This window comes from Panulirus ornatus, chromosome 34 (genome assembly GCF_036320965.1).
Source record: "Panulirus ornatus isolate Po-2019 chromosome 34, ASM3632096v1, whole genome shotgun sequence".
In the NCBI taxonomy this organism is placed as follows: Eukaryota; Metazoa; Arthropoda; class Malacostraca; order Decapoda; family Palinuridae; genus Panulirus; species Panulirus ornatus.
Window position 1 is genome coordinate 8,645,637 of NC_092257.1, and position 19,418 is coordinate 8,665,054.

At 45.3% G+C, this 19,418-nt stretch overlaps 1 protein-coding gene across 2 annotated transcripts in view; it reads left to right on the forward strand.

Moving 5' to 3' along the window:
• Positions 1-19,418, forward strand: part of LOC139759813 (protein spaetzle 3-like) — a 294,452-nt gene that overhangs the window by 274,680 nt on the left and 354 nt on the right. Inside the window, exons 4-7 of one of the 2 annotated variants that reach the window (XM_071682292.1) lie at positions 449-539; positions 3,631-3,821; positions 7,699-7,824; positions 17,459-19,418. The exon at positions 17,459-19,418 is cut by the window's right edge and continues 354 nt beyond it. In XM_071682292.1, coding sequence (XP_071538393.1) covers positions 449-539; positions 3,631-3,821; positions 7,699-7,824; positions 17,459-17,621 — 571 coding nt within the window. In that variant the 3' untranslated portion in view covers positions 17,622-19,418. The remainder of the gene's footprint in view (positions 1-448; positions 540-3,630; positions 3,822-7,698; positions 7,825-17,458) is intronic. The other variant, XM_071682293.1, reaches the window with a different exon arrangement.

The window sequence follows — 19,418 nt, forward strand, 5'->3', positions numbered from 1 at the left end:
ATTTTATGAGGCAGGTGTTGCTGAGGTGATGGCAAAGTGTTGTGAGGCAGGTGTTGCTCGGGTTGTGGTATGATGTTATGAGGCAGGTGTTGCTGAAGTGATGGCAAAGTGTTGTGAGGCAGGTGTTGCTCGGGTTTTGGTGTGATGTTATGAGACAGGTGTTGCTGAGGTGATGGCAAAGTATTGTGAGGCAGGTGTTGCTCGGGTTGTGGTGTGATGTTATGAGGCAGGTGTTGCTGAAGTGATGGTAAAGTGTTGTGAGGCAGGTGTTGCTCGGGTTGTGGTGTGATGTTATGAGGCAGGTGTTGCTGAAGTGATGGTAAAGTGTTGTGAGGCAGGTGTTGCTCGGATTGTGGTGTGATGTTATGAGGCAGGTGTTGCTGAAGTGATGGTAAAGTGTTGTGAGGCAGGTGTTGCTCGGGTAACACTAAGTACACTTGTGTTGCAGGGACAAGATCGAGCGGTTCATCGAGGACAACAAGGCCCTCATGAGACGAATGTATGGCAGCTTCTTCGACAACGTCGACATATCACAGCAGGTGAGTGAGTCCCTACCACACTCACCCTCACCACCACACTCACCCTCACCACCACACTCACCCACACCACCACACTCACCCTCACCACCACACTCACCCTCACCACCACACTCACCCTCACCACCACACTCACCCTCACCACCACACTCACCCTCACCACCACACTCACCCACACCACCACACTCACCCTCACCACCACACTCACCCTCACCACCACACTCACCCTCACCACCACACTCACCCTCACCACCACACTCACCCTCACCACCACACTCACCCTCACCACCACACTCACCCACACCACCACACTCACCCTCACCACCACACTCACCCTCACCACCACACTCACCCTCACCACCACACTCACCCACACCACCACACTCACCCACACACCACACTCACCCTCACCACCACACTCACCCTCACCACCACACTCACCCTCACCACCACACTCACCCTCACCACCACACTCACCCTCACCACCACACTCACCCTCACCACCACACTCACCCACACCACCACACTCACCCTCACCACCACACTCACCCTCACCACCACACTCACCCTCACCACCACACTCACCCTCACCACCACACTCACCCTCACCACCACACTCACCCTCACCACCACACTCACCCTCACCACCACACTCACCCTCACCACCACACTCACCCACACCACCACACTCACCCACACCACCACACTCACCCTCACCACCACACTCACCCACACCACCACACTCACCCTCACCACCACACTCACCCTCACCACCACACTCACCCTCACCACCACACTCACCCTCACCACCACACTCACCCACACCACCACACTCACCCTCACCACCACACTCACCCTCACCACCACACTCACCCTCACCATCATCACTGTCATTACCACACTCACCCTCACCACCACACTCACCCTCACCACCACACTCACCCTCACCATCATCACTGTCATTACCACACTCACCCTCACCACCACACTCACCCTCACCACCAAACTCACCCTCACCACCACACTCACCCTCACCACCACACTCACCCTCACCACCACACTCACCCTCACCACCACACTCACCCTCACCACCACACTCACCCTCACCACCACACTCACCCTCACCACCACACTCACCCTCACCACCACACTCACCCTCACCACCACACTCACCCTCACCACCACACTCACCCTCACCATCATCACTGTCATTACCACACTCACCCTCACCACCACACTCACCCTCACCACCAAACTCACCCTCACAATCATCACTGTCATTACCACACTCACCCTCACCTAAATGACTCATTACCACACTCAACCTCACCACCATCACTACCACCACCACACTCACCCTCACCATCATCACCATCATTACCATAGATACTCTCACCACCATCAAAATCACACCACAGTCACCCCCCACCACCACCATCACTACCACCATCACATTCACCATCACAGTCACCATCACTATCACCACCAGTCACCCTCACCACCATAACTGTCACCACCAGTCACCCTCGCCACAACATTGCCCTCTGCAATCCTGTTTTCTACAACAACAGATGATTCATACAAACAACTTCACTATGGCGCTCTCTATAGATCACCAGTTTATCAAACGTCTACTTAATCATCATTATTACTTTCCACTTCTGTGGTTACTACAGCTCCTGGTATGACTTTCCTCATTAATGACATCATAATCCATCCACCTGTGTCGGTCCCAGGTCCACCGTCCACCATCCGACTCTGAATCCAGTGGATGGTTAAGTAACTCCCTTGGCTTCAAAGATCTCCATCATCATTTTGTCTCAAGACTGTGTCTACTTTTAGTTAATGCACCAATGAATAATTCTGTCCTCCCGTTATCATTCACCCAATTGGTAGTTTGCTAAACTAACCGTTGGCTTGAGGCCTAGGGCCAGCTAGGGTAAATGATGCTGTCAGGGTCAAGTGTGAGACATTAAGATTACAAATGTTCTTACTATATATGTGGTCCTTCCTAATACCATGGGAACACCTTTTCTCAACTTTCTGATTTGACTTTGTTCATTGACTGCCAGTTGACTGAACTGTGTCCCCTCCTTATGATTTCCAGAGACGAGATGGCCCGTTGGTCAGTGTTGATTTCCCTCTATTATCGACTTGCATGATCCTCAACCCATACACCTTTATGATCCTTATCTACATTACAATGTAGTCCAAACCTGCAGTGTTATCTACCCACGTTGTAACCAAACCTGCAGTGTTATCTACCCACGGTGCAGCCAAACCTGCAGTGTTATCTACCCACGGTGTAGCCAAACTTGCAATGTTATCTACCCACAGTGTAACCAAACCTGCAGTGTTATTTACCCACGATGTAACCAAACCAGCAGTGTTATCTACCCACGGTGTAACCAAACCAGCAGAGTTATCTACCCACGGTGTAACCAAACCTGCAGTGTTATCTACCCACAGTGTAGCCTACATAAGCAGTGTTATTCACTCACAGTGTAGCCAACACCTACAGTGTTATATACCCATAGTGCATCCAACACCTGCAGTGTTATTTACCCACAATATAGCCAACACCTACAGCATTATTTTGATCTCATTTTGTCTCTATCATGTTCATCATATTCCAGTTTTTATCCTTGCCATTTAAATGCATAATCATTCTTCACTTATCTTTTATCATGTTCATGTTGATTCCCTCACACCTCCTTCGTGTACACCACTTTGAATGTGCTCATCTTTGTAGCAATGTTTTGTTTATAACCCACTGCATCACGCACCCATTGATAACTCAACACCAGATTTACCTGAACCTTGAGCACATGTCCGTTGCTCATCTTACCCAGTAATCGCAACTTGCTTCATCCCTGGCGCACTTTTTCTGTAAGGAGCTGGACAGCTTTCCCTCCTCTTTCAATAACCACCACTCGTGTCTTCCTGTCATATCAGGCAGAGGGACCTCTTCCTCATCCCTGAGCAGTATCTGTAGCTCATCAGTACCTTGATCTATATGTCTCCCTTATCGCAAATGAGAACTGTCGTAATCTAGTCTCTACACGCTCAACTATCTCCCCTCGTCGTTCCTCAGGCACTGCAGAGAGCGCAGAGCGCAGGTCGGACGTTCAGCCGGACGGGACGGTCGGCGGAGGCGTTCGCGGATGAAGTGCCCGAGCTCCACCAGGAGTACCACACCGACGACCCCCGCGGGGAATCCTTCTTCAACCTGATCCGCAACAAGCGACAGTCCTTCCCCGGCAACGCTAACTCCAACTCCGACAGGTGGGTCTGCCTGGTGCTCCTGTGGGGCTGCCTGGTGCTCCTGTGAGGCTACCTGGTGCTCCTGTGAGGCTACCTGGTGCTCCTGTGGGGCTACCTGGTACTCCTGTGGGACTGCCTGTTGCTCCTGTGGGGCTGCCCGGTGCTCCTGTGGGGCTGCCCGGTGCTCCTGTGAGGCTACCTAGTGCTTCTGTGAGGCTACCTGATGCTCCTGTGGGGCTGCCTGGTGCTCCTGTGAGGCTAGCTGGTGCTCCTGTGAGGCTAGCTGGTGCTCCTGAAGGGGGAGTCAAGTGCACCTGCACCTGTGGATCTGCCTTGTGTAACCGTCCTTCCTGGGCTTCCTGTGGCGCCTCTTCCCACGGGGATGTCTCATGCCCCACTTCTTGTGTGGCTGCCAGGTACATTTGCTACTGAGGGACTGCCTGGTGCACCTGTGAGGCTACTTCAAGATTGCTTAGGGAACCTGAGGGGCTACCTAGTCTTTCAGTGGGGCTGCTTAGTGCACACGCTTCTCCGGGGCTGCCTAATGCGCCTGCTGTGGGAAGCCTCCTGGTGCTCCAAAAGAACTGCCTGGTGCACCTGTAGGGCTGTCTAGTGACCCTGTGGAGCTGCCTGGTGTACCTGTAGGGCTGTCTAGTGACCCTGTGGTGCTGCCTGGTGTACCTGTAGGGCTGTCTAGTACCCCTGTGGTGCTGCCTGGTGTACCTGTAGGACTGTCTAAGGCCCTGTGGTACTCCCTGGTGCACCTGTAGGACTGTCTAGTGCCCCTGTGGTACTGCCTGGTGCTCTTATTCATGTGAGGTTGATTGATGCACTTTGTCTGTTCTCTGCCACGCAGGGGTCCCGGGTTCGATCCTTGCTGTTGGAGCCTTAAAGAAGAAAATCTTCACTTGGCTCCCTTCTCTGTTCAATCTTTCAGTAAAGTAAAACAGGGTGGGAGGATTTCCAATCCCCCCATCTCCTATCCCTTTTAGTCGCCTTTTACAACACGCAGGGAATACTTGGGCAGTGTTCTTTCTCCCTTATCCCCAGGGTGAGATATACGGTAGAGCTGAGTAATAATGATAAGGATCCTTTCCTGGATGTGGTGGTGTGTGCCACAACAGGATCGTTCGTCATGAACGTTTACCAAGACAAATGGATGAATGGCATAAGCGAATACATTCAAAATTACAATAGGAGCGTCATTCGTGCGTATGCAGGAATGACGCTCCTCTTGTGAGGAGAGCAATCAAGGTGTGCTCAACCTGGCAACTTCTACACCAAGAACTTCGTTGTGTCCAACAAATTTTAATAAACAATGAATATCCAAATACTGAATTTGATACCATCGTGAACAACATCTCGTGGCAAACAGACAACCTCAACCTTAGAGCATTGAAGTTTACTACAGGAACACATGTGTCAGGCGATGGAGTAGTTCATAAGCTTGTACACTTTGACAATGATATTGATCATGTAAGGATCTCATGTAAATTTGGCCAGACTGATGTCAAGATTATAATGGAAGCTGAGTTTTAATACTGCAAGATTCTATGGTATTCTTGTCTACAACTGAATGACTAGATGCAAATTTCCTGAGTGTTGTCGCTCCAGTCACTAGGGTGGCTGAAGTCTCGCCTATGCAGGAACAGAACACTTGATTCTTGCCCGACACGAACGCTATGCTGATGCTGACTTTATTCTTAAAGTCAGTTTTTCTCCTCTTTGTCTCAAGCAATCTTCCTCGCAGTCTTTGTACGGTGCCCGATAAACACAACTATTTGAATTTTCAGGCGAGTGTTTTATGAACAAGTGAATTACTGTATTGCTGTTCTTATATACAACGTTGATATCGAATTCCTTCAGTAGATGGGGCTGTCCTAAAAAGTTGAAGCACTGGGAGGGTTTCAGTGCTGTAAAGTTCATTGGCTATTTACAGTTGAAAAAATATCTCTCTGGCATTGTACAAAATTCTGCCAAAGAGAGTCTCGAGGTAACATGAAAGAACGATTCTTAAAAGTAATTGACTTCATCGTTGAGAAATTCTTGGCGTCAAATGTGGTACGCTGATGGTTTTACTTTATCCTGGTGAGCTGAGCAGGAGTGTATACATGACCAGATATTTTGTAAGTTTTATGAAAACGCTGAACTTGAACTGGTTCACATGTGTGCTCCATGACGTCCAATAAAGGGAAAGATACCTTCATTTTTTTTCTTCACGGGTAAACTTCAACGAAATAACTATGCTATTCAGTCTAGGGAGAAAATCTTCGATGTCTTCATCATTCATCCATATGCGAATGACGTCATGTACATAACGAGACCATTTAGCATGTGTTGGTATGACGTTGGGAAGAAGTTTAACATGGAAGAACTCCAGGTCCAGATTACTGCACACGTCAGAATGGTGGCTTCCCATCACCAGGCTGAACCTCTGTGGACGGTCGGTTCTCCTTACTGTAAACAAACTGGCAGTTCTTGATGGTGGCCGGAGACAAGGAGAGGCTGGGCTTAACAAGTTCCTCAGACAAGAACGTCAACAAGTCGTCCACAAGTCGTCCACAAGTCGTCCACAAGTCGTCTAAAAAGTCGTCCACAAGTCGTCCACAAGTCGTCAACAAGTCCACAAGTCGTCCACAAGTCGTCAACAAGTCGTCCACAAGTCGTCCAAAAAGTCGTCCACAAGTCGTCCACAAGTCGTCCACAAGTCGTCCACAAGTCGTCCGCAAGTCGTCCGCAAGTCGTCCAAAGGTCGTCCACAAGTCGTCCACAAGTCGTCCACAAGTCGTCCATAAGTCGTCCACAAGTCGTCAACAAGTCGTCCACAAGTCGTCCAAAAAGTCGTCCACAAGTCGTCCACAAGTCGTCAACAAGTCGTCCACAAGTCGTCCAAAAAGTCGTCCACAAGTCGTCCACAAGTCGTCAACAAGTCGTCCACAAGTCGTCCACAAGTCGTCAACAAGTCGTCCACAAGTCGTCCACAAGTCGTCCACAAGTCGTCCTCCGGAGCGTCAGTGAAGAGTGACGTCATATCAAGTCTTACAAGGTTGTGGCTGAAGTTGACACGTATGTTACTTAATGTGTTGACAAGATCCTCGATATTTCTTACGTTTGACTGGGACCGTCACACAGCCTTCCTCTCCTCCCCCGACGCCCCTCTACCACGAACCGCCCTTCGTCACCACAAGCCACTTGTTCCAATCATGGGATTGGATTGATTTGTGCCGGTGTCCCCGGCAAATTGATCATACACCCCATGCTCATCCTGTGGACGGCAGCGCAAAAAGGATTACAGGGGTGACGGAGATCGTACCAACTGGAAGGTTCATCTTATAAAGCCACTTTGAGAGTTTATATGTGACAGATCCAACTAGACTGATGACTGGTCTTGCTGGGTTGATCCGTCTGTGTGTCTGGATTAGACCGTTCACACACGGGAGTGAAGGAGTAATTTTAGACTTGTTTTCTCATCATTTCCTTTGAGATGTTTCATTTCCTGATTGAAATTACTGTTGACAGTCAGAGTCTAGGGGATGTGTTCTTGATTCTGTGTTAAGCTTGAGTGTCACCTCGACCTCGCGTTATGTTCTAATCCCATTTGTTCATTACGACACAACTGTGTTTGATCTATTGTCTTCAGTGATATGTTAACTAACTCTCCTCCGACTACTACCATGTTATCATCTCTATCTTCATTTTTGTTTATCTAGCATTAATATTTTTATTATCATCATTGTTATCACCATTGCTCTCTCTCTCTCTCTCTCTCTCTCTCTCTCTCTCTCTCTCTCTCTCTCTCTCTCTCTCTCTCTCTCTCTCTCTCTCTCTCTCTCCCTTGATCATTCACCCCCTCCTCCTTCCCAGCCCCTCTCATGACCGCGCCTCCCCCCTCCCGCAGGGTGGACTCGTGTGAGAGCAAGGTGGAGATCGTGACGCCGTACTGGGCCAACAACTCAGCAGGCAAGGTCAGAGCCATCATCAACACCAACGAGTTCTCCCAGGCCATCCACCAGGAGGTGTGCGCGTAAGTACCAAGCATCAGTGTCGCCATCTTCGCCGCCTTCGTCGGGAGAGAGCAGGGGTGGATGATGTCAGTCGCCAGTGGATGATGGGTGCATGAGTGGCTGGATGGATTCATTAGTAGAGACTAGTGGATGACTGTGCGGTGGATGAAGAGTGAACTGGATGTATGGTTGACTGTCAAAGTATCAGGCTGTCCACTGGGCTTGCAGGGCTGTCTGTCCGCCTCTCTGACAGTATCCGTCTTTTTGGCTGAGTGTGTATCAGACTGTCTGGCTGTGTCTGTCTGTCTGTCTTGTTTAACTCTGTGTGTGTGCGTGTGTGTGTGTGTGTGTGTGTGTGTGTGTGTTTGTCTCGGTATGTCTGTCTCTTTGGTCTGTCTGTCTCTCTGTTTCGTATACTGTCTAACTCTTCGTCTTACTGAGTCCCTGTCTGCCTTAGATGGATATCTGTCGCTTTAGCCATGTCTGTCTTTCTGGGAGTGAATCTCTCTCTCTCTTTGGCTGTCTGTTTAGGAACGTGTGTCTTGTCTGTCTGTTTGACAGCGTATATGTTTATATTACTATAAGTCTGTCTGGGGCTGTGTTGTTTCTGTCTGTTTGTATCTGTCTACATGTCCCATGTTTTATTCTGAGTTTAACGGTCACTCCTCTCACTGGAATTCCCATCGATGTACCTGTAAGCAGTGAGATAACCTCTCTCTCTCTCTCTCTCTCTCTCTCTCTCTCTCTCTCTCTCTCTCTCTCTCTCTCTCTCTCTCTCTCTCTCTCTCTCTCTCTCTCTCTTTACCCCCTTGATCTCATGGCCAGAAAGGGTTGCCTGCACTAAGGTTTCTCTCATATCTGACGAAATGACAGTGATAGTTAATATCAACACTGCGTCATCTTCTTCAAATGGCAGCACACACACACACACACACACACACACGTAGTCATCATCGTACAGCCATAGGATTAACAAGCTAGAAGTGGAAGTTTTGAAAGTGTCCTAAAATCATCATTCGAATCCCCTCCTTTTCTCAAGATGGTTATTCAGTTATTTTTCTTTTTTTATCGTATCATTACAGAAGGTCCGGCATGAATGGGTATGTGTCGTCTCTCTACACCCAGCGACTGTGCGTCCTGAAAGGGGAGAAGCTGTTAACTAATTTGATTTCTTGTTCCGAACCCCAGAATGTATTCGAGATTCTTCAGTGATAACCAAAGCTAAATTACTTTTTGAATACGTTTCATGTGTGTTCGACGTGTGCATATTTCTGCGAGAGTTATAGCAAAAATAGGAAATACGTCCAGAAAATTGTTATGAGTTGATGAGCGTCCATCTGTCATGTTCATATTCAGGCTCCGTAACGGCTGTAACGGTCGCCAGACTCCGGCAGCCGCTGTGACGACTTGTGACGCCTCACCCACACACTCCAGCGGAAGCTTTGCCCGAGGTTATCATGATGGAGCTAAATTTGGACCTGCTCTAACCTGTGTGTCTGTGTGTGTGTGTGTGTGTGTGTGTGTGTGTGTGTGTGTGTGTGTGTGTGTGTGTGTGTGCGTAGCATTACTTATCTAAATGATACAGGGAGGGAGATCTCCACTCGTGGGGGCTCCCATCTCTTGAACTTTCACTTGGTTTGTGCCATTCATTCAGTAGTTCACGAGTGTACATACCACAGCAGTATTTCTTGACATCGGTCCTAACAAGTTCCTTGCTCAGTTTCATGGCTGTTCTGTCTTTACACCTTTTTGAAGAACTGATCACTGGAGGCGTCTCCAAACTGGTGTAAGAACTTTGGAATTGTGGTTTGTCACCACTTAATCTTTTCTCTTCCTTGGTGGACTATAATCTATGACCTCTGACCTCTCACTGTAAGATAAACTCTTAATTCAAGTACCCACATTTTTCGCCTCCCCCATTCCTGTAAACCTTCTCTATAAGTTCATTTTGCACTTTTATGTTCGGTGACATGAGAAGTACATTCTAATTTTGGTTCCACCAAATGAATGAGAACACCTCGCTTAATGTCTATCCATCCACGTACGTGAACACATTTCTAACACTTGCCAGCAGACAGTTTGTCTCCCTTTATGTTCTAGTGTTACTCTGGTGACGAGTTTGATTACACGTTAATTCCATGTTCTCCTCACACACAGATTTCTCCAACTCATATCCTGCTAAATGATATTAGTATCTTTGCCTTTCTTGTCACTGTCTCCCACCCTGACTGCTTTGCACTTGCTCGGCGTGAGTTTCATCAGCAAGATATCAGACCAATGCTTGATTTTGTCTAGGTTCATTTGTAAGTTGATGCACTCCATCTCACGTTTTACATTCTTCATGACCTTGGCATCAGCCGCAAAAACCTATTCAGGTACGAGTGCAGTTTTTCTTATAAGTCATATTACATAAATGGTGCCAGGACTGATACCTGTGGTAGGCCACCGATGACCCACGACTCATATTGAAAAGATTCCTCTGACATGCGTCCATGATCCTCCTCCACTATGACAACTCTCTGTCCATCGAAGAAGTCTTCCCTATTTTCCTATCTGGTGATCCAGCTTCTAACCAACCTTCTACGTGGTATAGCGTCAATAGCTTACTGGCAGTCCAGATAAACCCAAGCTCCTCGTTTGTCTACAACTGAACTCACTCTCTCATAGAAGTCTAAGAAGTTCATCATACATGAACTCCCTTTCCTATATCCACGTTGTTGCTTGCTCGTGTAAATCTTAACTTCGTAAGTCGTCATCCATTCGTTTTCTGAATATCTTTTTTCAATTTTCTAAAGAGCACACACGTTAGAAACTTGTCTGTAATTCAGCGGAAACTTAGCAGTCTCCTTTGATGAAGATAGGCATTACAGTCGCCCTCTTCCACTCCCCTACCAACGCCCATTCCTCTAGGGACAACATGAACAACATTTCAAGTGCCCTCTGTCGAGTGGATCTGTGCATTTCTTCAAAACATGCAGAAAAATTCCATCAGTATTGTGAGTCTTACATGGCTCAAAGCCTTTACTATCGTGTTTCTGTCTTTTCTCGATATGTCAGTGTTCTCTAAATTCTCATCTCATTCCATCCCACTGGTATCAGGGTTACAGGGTTATTCCTTTGTGAAAATACCAGTAAACTTGTCCTTCTGTTCCTCGCATATCTTCACATCATCCTCCCACAATCTTTCCATATCCTAATCAGCTGCTCTTTTACCGTCAGTTTATTATTGATGAATTGGTGGAAAAATTTTTTACATTATCTTTTGTCGTATCCACAATATTCCTTTCAAATATTCTCGGATCCTTCATTCCTACCCTGATACACTCATTCCTCGCTCCCTGATGCCCTTCAAATACTGGCTGCCTGGAGCGCTGCTCTTATCTTCCTTTACCGAATCACATCCCACAGTTATTTCAATTATCCCTCAGCATTTGAATCCATTGGTATCCATCTTCTTATTCTTACACGACCTTTAACAAGTTCACTGAATTGAGTTGATCAGTTTATTTTCGGATCAAAACTGTTTGATTCTGCTTGAGTATCATAGTTAGATTTTGTTTTTGAGTCGTTTCATCTCTGCTCTTTAATCTCACCTCATTACCCAGATAGTAAAAAGTAAACACTACATGATCACTTTTTCCAGCTGGTATATTGCATATTCTCTTTGTATTTCTAGGCTGCTTTGAGTGAGGCTCGGGTAAAAATGATGAAGTGTCAGTCCCTCACATCCTCGTGTGCTCAGTAACATGCTGGTATAAGAAATTTTCCTGTGCACAGTCCAAGAAGATGAGTCTTTGTGACTCTCTGAGAATCCATGTTCTCACTATCTCGTACCATTTTCTTTTAATGTTAGCTGGCACCGCAAAAAGCAAAAGAGGCCCTAAACAAGACCATCTTATTAACAATATATATATATATATATATATATATATATATATATATATATATATATATATATATATATATATATATATATATGCATTTTTTTCTTTATACTTTGTCGCTGTCTTCCGCGATAGCGAGAGAGCGCAAGGAAACAGACGAAAGAATGTCCCAACCAACCCATATACACACACATATATATATATATATATATATATATATATATATATATATATATATATATATATATATATATATATATATATATATACATACATATATTGGAAAGGATCACAATTTTGCGCGTGATCAAGATATTCCCATGAGTCCACGGGGAAAATGAAACACGAAAAGTTCCTAAGTGCACTTTCGTGTAATAATCACATCATCAGGGGAGACACAAGAGAGGAATATAACAGTCAGTTGATATACGTCGAAGAGACGAAGCTAGGACGCCAGACATATATATATATATATATATATATATATATATATATATATATATATGTGTGTGTGTGTGTGTGTGTGTGTGTGTGTGTGATGGCTTGCGCAAAAGACGCTTGTGGCATGAGAAGTGTGGGTGTTGGGTTGATTAGAAAGGGTAGTGAGTGGTGGGATGAAGAAGTAAGATTACTAGTGAAAGAGAAGAGAGAGGCATTTTGCAGGGAAAAAATGTAAATGAGTGGGAGATGTATAAAGGAAAGAGGAAGGAGGTCAAGAGAAAGGTGTAAGAGGTGAAAAAGAGGGCAAATGAGAGTTGGGGTGAGAGAGTATCATTAAATTTTAGGGAGAATAAAAAGATGTTTTGGAAAGGAGTCCGTAAGACAAGGGAGCAAATGGGAACTTCAGTGAAGGGGGCAAATGGGGAGGTGATAACAGGTAGTGGTGATGTGAGAAGGAGATGGAGTGAGTATTTTGAAGGTTTGTTGAATATGTTTGATGATAGAGTGGCAGATATAGGGTGTTTTGGTCGAGGTGGTGTGCAAAGTGAGAGGGTTAGGGAAAATGATTTGGTAAACAGAGAAGAGGTAGTAAAAGCTTTGCGGAAGATGAAAGCCGGCAAGGCAGCAGGTTTGGATGGTATTACAGTGGAATTTATTAAAAAAGGGGGTGACTGTATTATTGACTGGTTGGTAAGGTTATTCAATGTATGTATGACTCATGGTGAGGTGCCTAAGGATTGGCGGAATGCGTGCATAGTGCCATTGTACAAAGGCAAAGGGGATAAGTGTGAGTGCTCAAATTTCAGAGGTATAAGTTTGTTGAGTATTCCTGGTAAATTATTTGGGAGGGTATTGATTGAGAGGGTGAAGGCATGTACAGAGCATCAGATTGGGGAAGAGCAGTGTGGTTTCAGAAGTGGTAGAGGATGTGTGGATCAGGTGTTGGCTTTGAGGAATGTATGTGAGAAATACTTAGAAAAGCAAATGGATTTGTATGCAGCATTTATGGATCTGGAGAAGGCATATGATAGAGTTGATAGAGATGCTCTGTGGAAGGTATTAAGAATATATGGTGTGGGAGGCAAGTTGCTAGAAGCAGTGAAAAGTTTTTATCGAGAATGTAAGGCATGTGTACGTGTAGGAAGAGAGGAAAGTGATTGGTTCTCAGTGAATGTAGGTTTGCGGCAGGGGTGTGTATTGTCTCCATGGTTGTTTAATTTGTTTATGGATGGGGTTGTTAGGGATGTGAATGCAAGAGTTTTGGAAAGAGGAGCAAGTATGAAGTCTGTTGGGGATGAGAGAGCTTGGGAAGTGAGTCAGTTGTTGTTCGCTGATGATACAACGCTGGTGGCTGATTCATGTGAGAAACTGCAGAAGCTGGTGACTGAGTTTGGTAAAGTGTGTGAAAGAAGAAAGTTAAGAGTAAATGTGAATAAGAGCAAGGTTATTAGGTACAGTAGGGTTGAGGGTCAAGTCAATTGGGAGGTAAGTTTGAATGGAGAAAAACTGGAGGAAGTAAAGTGCTTTAGATATCTGGGAGTGGATCTGGCAGCGGATGGAACCATGGAAGCGGAAGTGGATCATAGGGTGGGGGAGGGGGCGAAAATTCTGGGAGCCTTGAAGAATGTGTGGAAGTCGAGAACATTATCTCGGAAAGCAAAAATGGGTATGTTTGAAGGAATAGTGGTTCCAACAATGTTGTATGGTTGCGAGGCGTGGGCTATGGATACAGTTGTGCGCAGGAGGATGGATGTGCTGGAAATGAGATGTTTGAGGACAATGTGTGGTGTGAGGTGGTTTGATCGAGTAAGTAACGTAAAGGTAAGAGAGATGTGTGGAAATAAAAAGAGTGTGGTTGAGAGAGCAGAAGAGGGTGTTTTGAAATGGTTTGGGCACATGGAGAGAATGAGTGAGGAAAAATTGACCAAGAGGATATATGTGTCGGAGGTGGAGGGAACGAGGAGAAGTGGGAGACCAAATTGGAGGTGGAAAGATGGAGTGAAAAAGATTTTGTGTGATCGGAGCCTGAACATGCAGGAGGGTGAAAGGAGGGCAAGGAATAGAGTGAATTGGATCGATGTGGTATACCGGGGTTGACGTGCTGTCAGTGGATTGAATCAGGGCATGTGAAGCGCCTGGGGTAAACCATGGAAAGCTGTGTAGGTATGTATATTTGCGTGTGTGGACGTATGTATATACATGTGTATGGGGGTGGGTTGGGCCATTTCTTTCGTCTGTTTCCTTGCGCTACCTCGCAAACGCGGGAGACAGCGACAAAAAAAAGAAAAAGAAAAAAAAAAAAAAAAAATATATATATATATATATATATATATATATATATATATATATATATATATATATATATATATATATATATATATATATATATATATATATATATATATATATACATATATATATATATATATATATTTTTTTTTTTTTATTTATCTATATATTATATATATATATATATATATATATATATATATATATATATATATATATATATATATATATATATATATATATATATATATATCCGAGCTTGAACCAGGTATCCAATTTATCGACCAACACCTAGGGGTGGATGAACAGCTGGATTGACTCTGGATAGACTGCTGCAACCAGGATTCCAACCTATGCGCTCGACCCTGGGCAGCCTGTGAATGCTTCACGGTCAGGAACGCTAACCTCTGCACCACGGAGGTCCATTATCACGATTTTAAAGTCTGTGGAGAGAGAGAGAGAGAGAGAGAGAGAGAGAGAGAGAGAGAGAGAGAGAGAGAGAGAGAGAGAGAGAGAGAGTATGTGTGTGTGATGACTGTACGTGTTACGGGCAGAGAGTTTTGCATTCATGTTGTCCCGTCTCGTTCACGGGCTGGTCTCTGCTGACTCTGGGCGATAACGCTACATCACGGAGACGTGTGTGTGTGTGTGTGTGTGTGTGTGTGTGTGTGTGTGTGTGTGTGTGTGTGTGTGTGTGTGTGTGTGTATGTGTGTGTGTCTGTGTGTGTGTGTGTGTGTGTGTGTGTGTGTGTGTGTGTAAAGACTAAGAGTGAATGAGTGAAGTGGTGAAAGAGAATACAGCAGCACAAAAATGAGAGGGAGATAATGATGATACCAGACAGGCAGAGCCAGAGAGGTTTGCTGCGTTACCAAACGTCTGGCTCAGGCGTTAGAGTATCTCGAAAGCGGCTGATTCCATTTTCATTGACCTTGATTATTATCTCTTATGATAACCAGAGCAGAAGGATAATTAGATAACAACCGAGCTGTGTGGCTAGTTACAACACCAGTCACCAAACCTTACTCACTTGTCATTCCTCCGATGCAGTAAACCCGGATACCTCACCTTGCCTCCGCCCTCCCTCCCTTTTTATATAGGGAGGTTAGAGGATAGGAAGAAGAGGTGGGACAGGGGAAGGAGAGTCTAAAATGGGACAGGAGACCGAGGTGTGTACAAATGTATGGTGCAAGTGTTTTTGATGCTTGTGGGAGATTATCTGGAAGCGTGTTTTTGTACCCCCGGCAGACTATGGGATGTGTGTATTCATATTGTATCTTTCATGTGTTGGAAGGAGGTTCGCTAAGCTGAGCTAAACATTGTTCGTTGTGTACATCGATGGATGACTGGAGTCTCCCTGAGTGCTGTGAGGGAAGCAAGTGTGGTCCATGTTTGTACTGTTGTCCAGATCTGGGATGTGTCTGTATTTTGCATCGTCGTTGTCTTCAAGTCTTTGCCATACATTTTGGGCTGTTTTTCTGAGGAAGTTCCCAGGTGTCTTGCTGAGAAGCCAGTCGATGTGTCCGGGTGATGAGGATTGACGCGGTTGATATAGTGACCATCATGGGAATATGATCGCTGCTTGTGGGGGTCACCTTGTCTAATGTGAATATTGTGGTAGGTATTATACCTAGTGTGGTCTACATTGAGTGACCTACAAGGGTTAGGAAATTTGACCCCCAGGTATTAAGCACCGAAACAATTCATTAGTTTAATGTATCTATTTACTTTATATGTTTAATACATTCTTAGTATTTATGGTAGAATGTCCAAAGTTTGTAATTCCAGCGTTAAAATCATCTATGATATAGGAGGGTTCTGGTATACTAAGGATCTTGTAGTAATCTGGTAACATAGGACTTCCCTGCCTCAGAGAGAATATAGGTTGCAAGCAATAGTAACCTGTGCCAATTGACATCATTAGAATTATCAGTAAGGTGTCGGAAAATTGAAGATCATCAATTTTTGTGAGGGGAGCCTCTCCTGGTAGCCCTGGCCACACCTGCGGGTAGCTGATCGTAGAGGCCCGTTGGTAGATGAAAGATCCCGGGATATAAGTGGAGTGTGGTTTGAGACGCCGTGGCTGTTTATCTGAACTGTCTGGAGGGTTTTTCCATCACGCATGCGTGTACAAGGTCAAAGCGTCTATTTGTTCAGTGCTGCACATTATGTTGAATTACATGTATTTACTGAGGTGTGTTGGGTGAAAAATGTTTCTTAATTTTAATTCTTTGTCGTCGACTTCTTGCTGATTTGTGTGCGAGTCTTGTGTCACGAGGGAGGGGTTGAGCAGTAAATACCCAGCTGGTGTTGTAGGATTGAGAGTTTGTGTATGGTCTCGTAATGTGCCATGGGTTGGCCGACCGTGTATCCGTGTGAGGTGGGACCTGTCGTTATCTATGTGTGCGTGGAGAACCTCGGAGAGGAGATGGAAGGGTCCAGTTTCATGGCTGGAAGACTGTGGATATCTGTCCTCGTCTGGGTCGTTAGAGTTGTTGCCAGACGTCTCTGGGTTTAGGTCTGGGAGGTCTACTCAATTCGACTGGTTCAGCAGCGACGTTTAAGGCGCTTGCTGTCACAGTCAAAGCCTTGTCTCCTGAATGTTTGGTGTTGCTTTGTGACAAACCTTGGGATTTATACCGTTGTTCTAACTCTTGCTGGTATGGACCAGAGGTCTTTTTATTTTCTGTTAAGGCAAATACCGCTAAGTTAACCATCTTTAGTGGTTCTCATACGGATTCAGAGAGTACATTTACAGGCCTGGAGGGTTTTATGTCCTGTAAGAGAGATCAGGACGGATTTTGTTCGCGTCAGTTGACCCAGCTTCGGAACACACCTCCTTATTGATTCTTATACCTACAACCTCCCTCTCTCTCCTCCGCCTCATACACAGCTTCTCACTTGCTCTTACCCACCCTACACGTCCATTCAGCCTCCAGCCGCCTCACCCCAGGTCTGAGGGTACATACCACCTTGACATCCCACCCTCCCCCACCACTTGAGCCAGTACCCTCGGCGTAACTCTTCATTTCTCTCGCCCAGCAGGAAGCAGACGACGAAGCGTTGTGGCGGTGACTGTGCTTGCGAGCAGAAGTACAAGTGGCATCGCCTGCTGGCCTACGACCCCGACAATGACTGCAGCGGCATCTTCATGGACTGGTTCCTCTTCCCTTCCTGCTGCTCCTGCCGCTGCAACCCTCTCTAGAAAAGCTGCATCTTCTCCTGCCCTTGAAGCTGTTCCCGGAGCCCCCGGAGCCCGGTGGCAGCCTCCCTAACGAGACCCATCTACAAAATGACATCTCATCTATAGGGTGCCAGCTCTGGCAAAATTAAAGGAGGAGATCTATGCAGCAGCATTTTTACTCCCCCCACCTCCCATCCCTGCCACAGGAACTGCACAGTTTAATCTTCCTCTTTCCCTATTTGTACTCCAGCTGCTGCTACCTGCTGACGGAGCGATGCCTTGCTATCATGGCAGCTTCAGGAGGTGGCTCTTCCCTCCAGCACCAGATGTGGCCAAGCTTTTTAAAGTCCGGCGTCTTACTTCTATCTGCAATTCGTCCACCGTCCTCGTGTCGGCAGAAGAACTCCATCCTTTCCTTTATTTCCTTTTGCCTCAGATAACGTGTACTATGCATTCAGTTTGAGGAATGTAGCCAATTATTGTGTCCTACATTCAATTATAGCCGAGGCAATATTGTACCGTGTACCAGGGAATGTGTCTTTTGGAGCATATCTCAATTATGCTTGTCATCATTAGCTACAAATATACACCATTCGCACTGATTCTCAAAAGATCATATAAAGAGAAAATCATCCAGTCATAAGGAACGGATGACATGTTTCAATTAGTTTCAATAGTCTAAGGTGTCATTCTTAGTAGTTTTTGTGTGCGACATTAGATGAAATTGTTCCTTGTTAGGAATCGAAGATTTCATCAGATATTCAGAGCTCATTAATCACTATTTTCATATGTTTAAGAGATAAGTGGTAGGTCAGCGTAACCACCGATAGATGAGTGTGAGAATGTTTCACCCATTACAAACTTTGATTTTCGTTATTGATAGCTACATAAAGATACCATATCATTATTATTTTCTTTAATGATGAAGTCATTAGATCTTGATGATATTTCTACTAGACCCTGTTGACCTGACGGAGTGATTAAACAAGAATATAGTGGCGTTGAGTTACTGGATCATGTGTGTTGCTCTAAAGCCATTACGGAGGAAACTCCGCCTGTATGTAAACAAATCTTTAGAGTGAGAGGTAACAAACCTAAACTATTTTGATGACTAAATCAGATGAGCTCTTATCATCATTCTTTCTATCGAGAATAATTTCTTTTTGTAAGAATATTCTATATTAATCTAACTCATATTATCTGAGATTAGTACATATCAAAAAAAATTTTTTTACAAAAGACTTATTTTATCCTCGTTCTCACTTGGAGTGACCCAAGTCAAGCCACAGGAGAAGAGAAACCCAGAGACATATTTATCATTTCTCGTTTTCTAAAACACTGGAAGGTTTCTTGTATGCAGTATTTAGCATATGTTTTGCAGGGTGAGATTAAATCACTGTGCACCTATACTAAAAAAGATAAAACCGCCTTATTCTCAGTAATAATGTAACATCAAATGACCTACTTGGCTTTTGACACGTACGGTGACTTACCTACCTCCCCCACCCTCGTCCTCCCTCCCTCCCCGTCCTCACGAATCATGCAAATTGCAAAGTGCAATATCACTTCAGTGTTTCTTTGACCGCAAGCGTGTTAGGATGTTGATAAGATGTTCACGTGAATATGATTTTGTCGCTTGAGACTCGAGTGTCTTTTGGTGATATAGATGTTCCGTGGTGCAGACCAATCTACACACTGAGTGCAACAGAAGTTTGCCGCAAAGTACCCACTGTACTCCTAGGGTATCCACAACGGAACGCGGAGCGGCCCGCCCTCTCATACATCGTCAACGGTTGGTGTACAGTGACTTACGGCTCA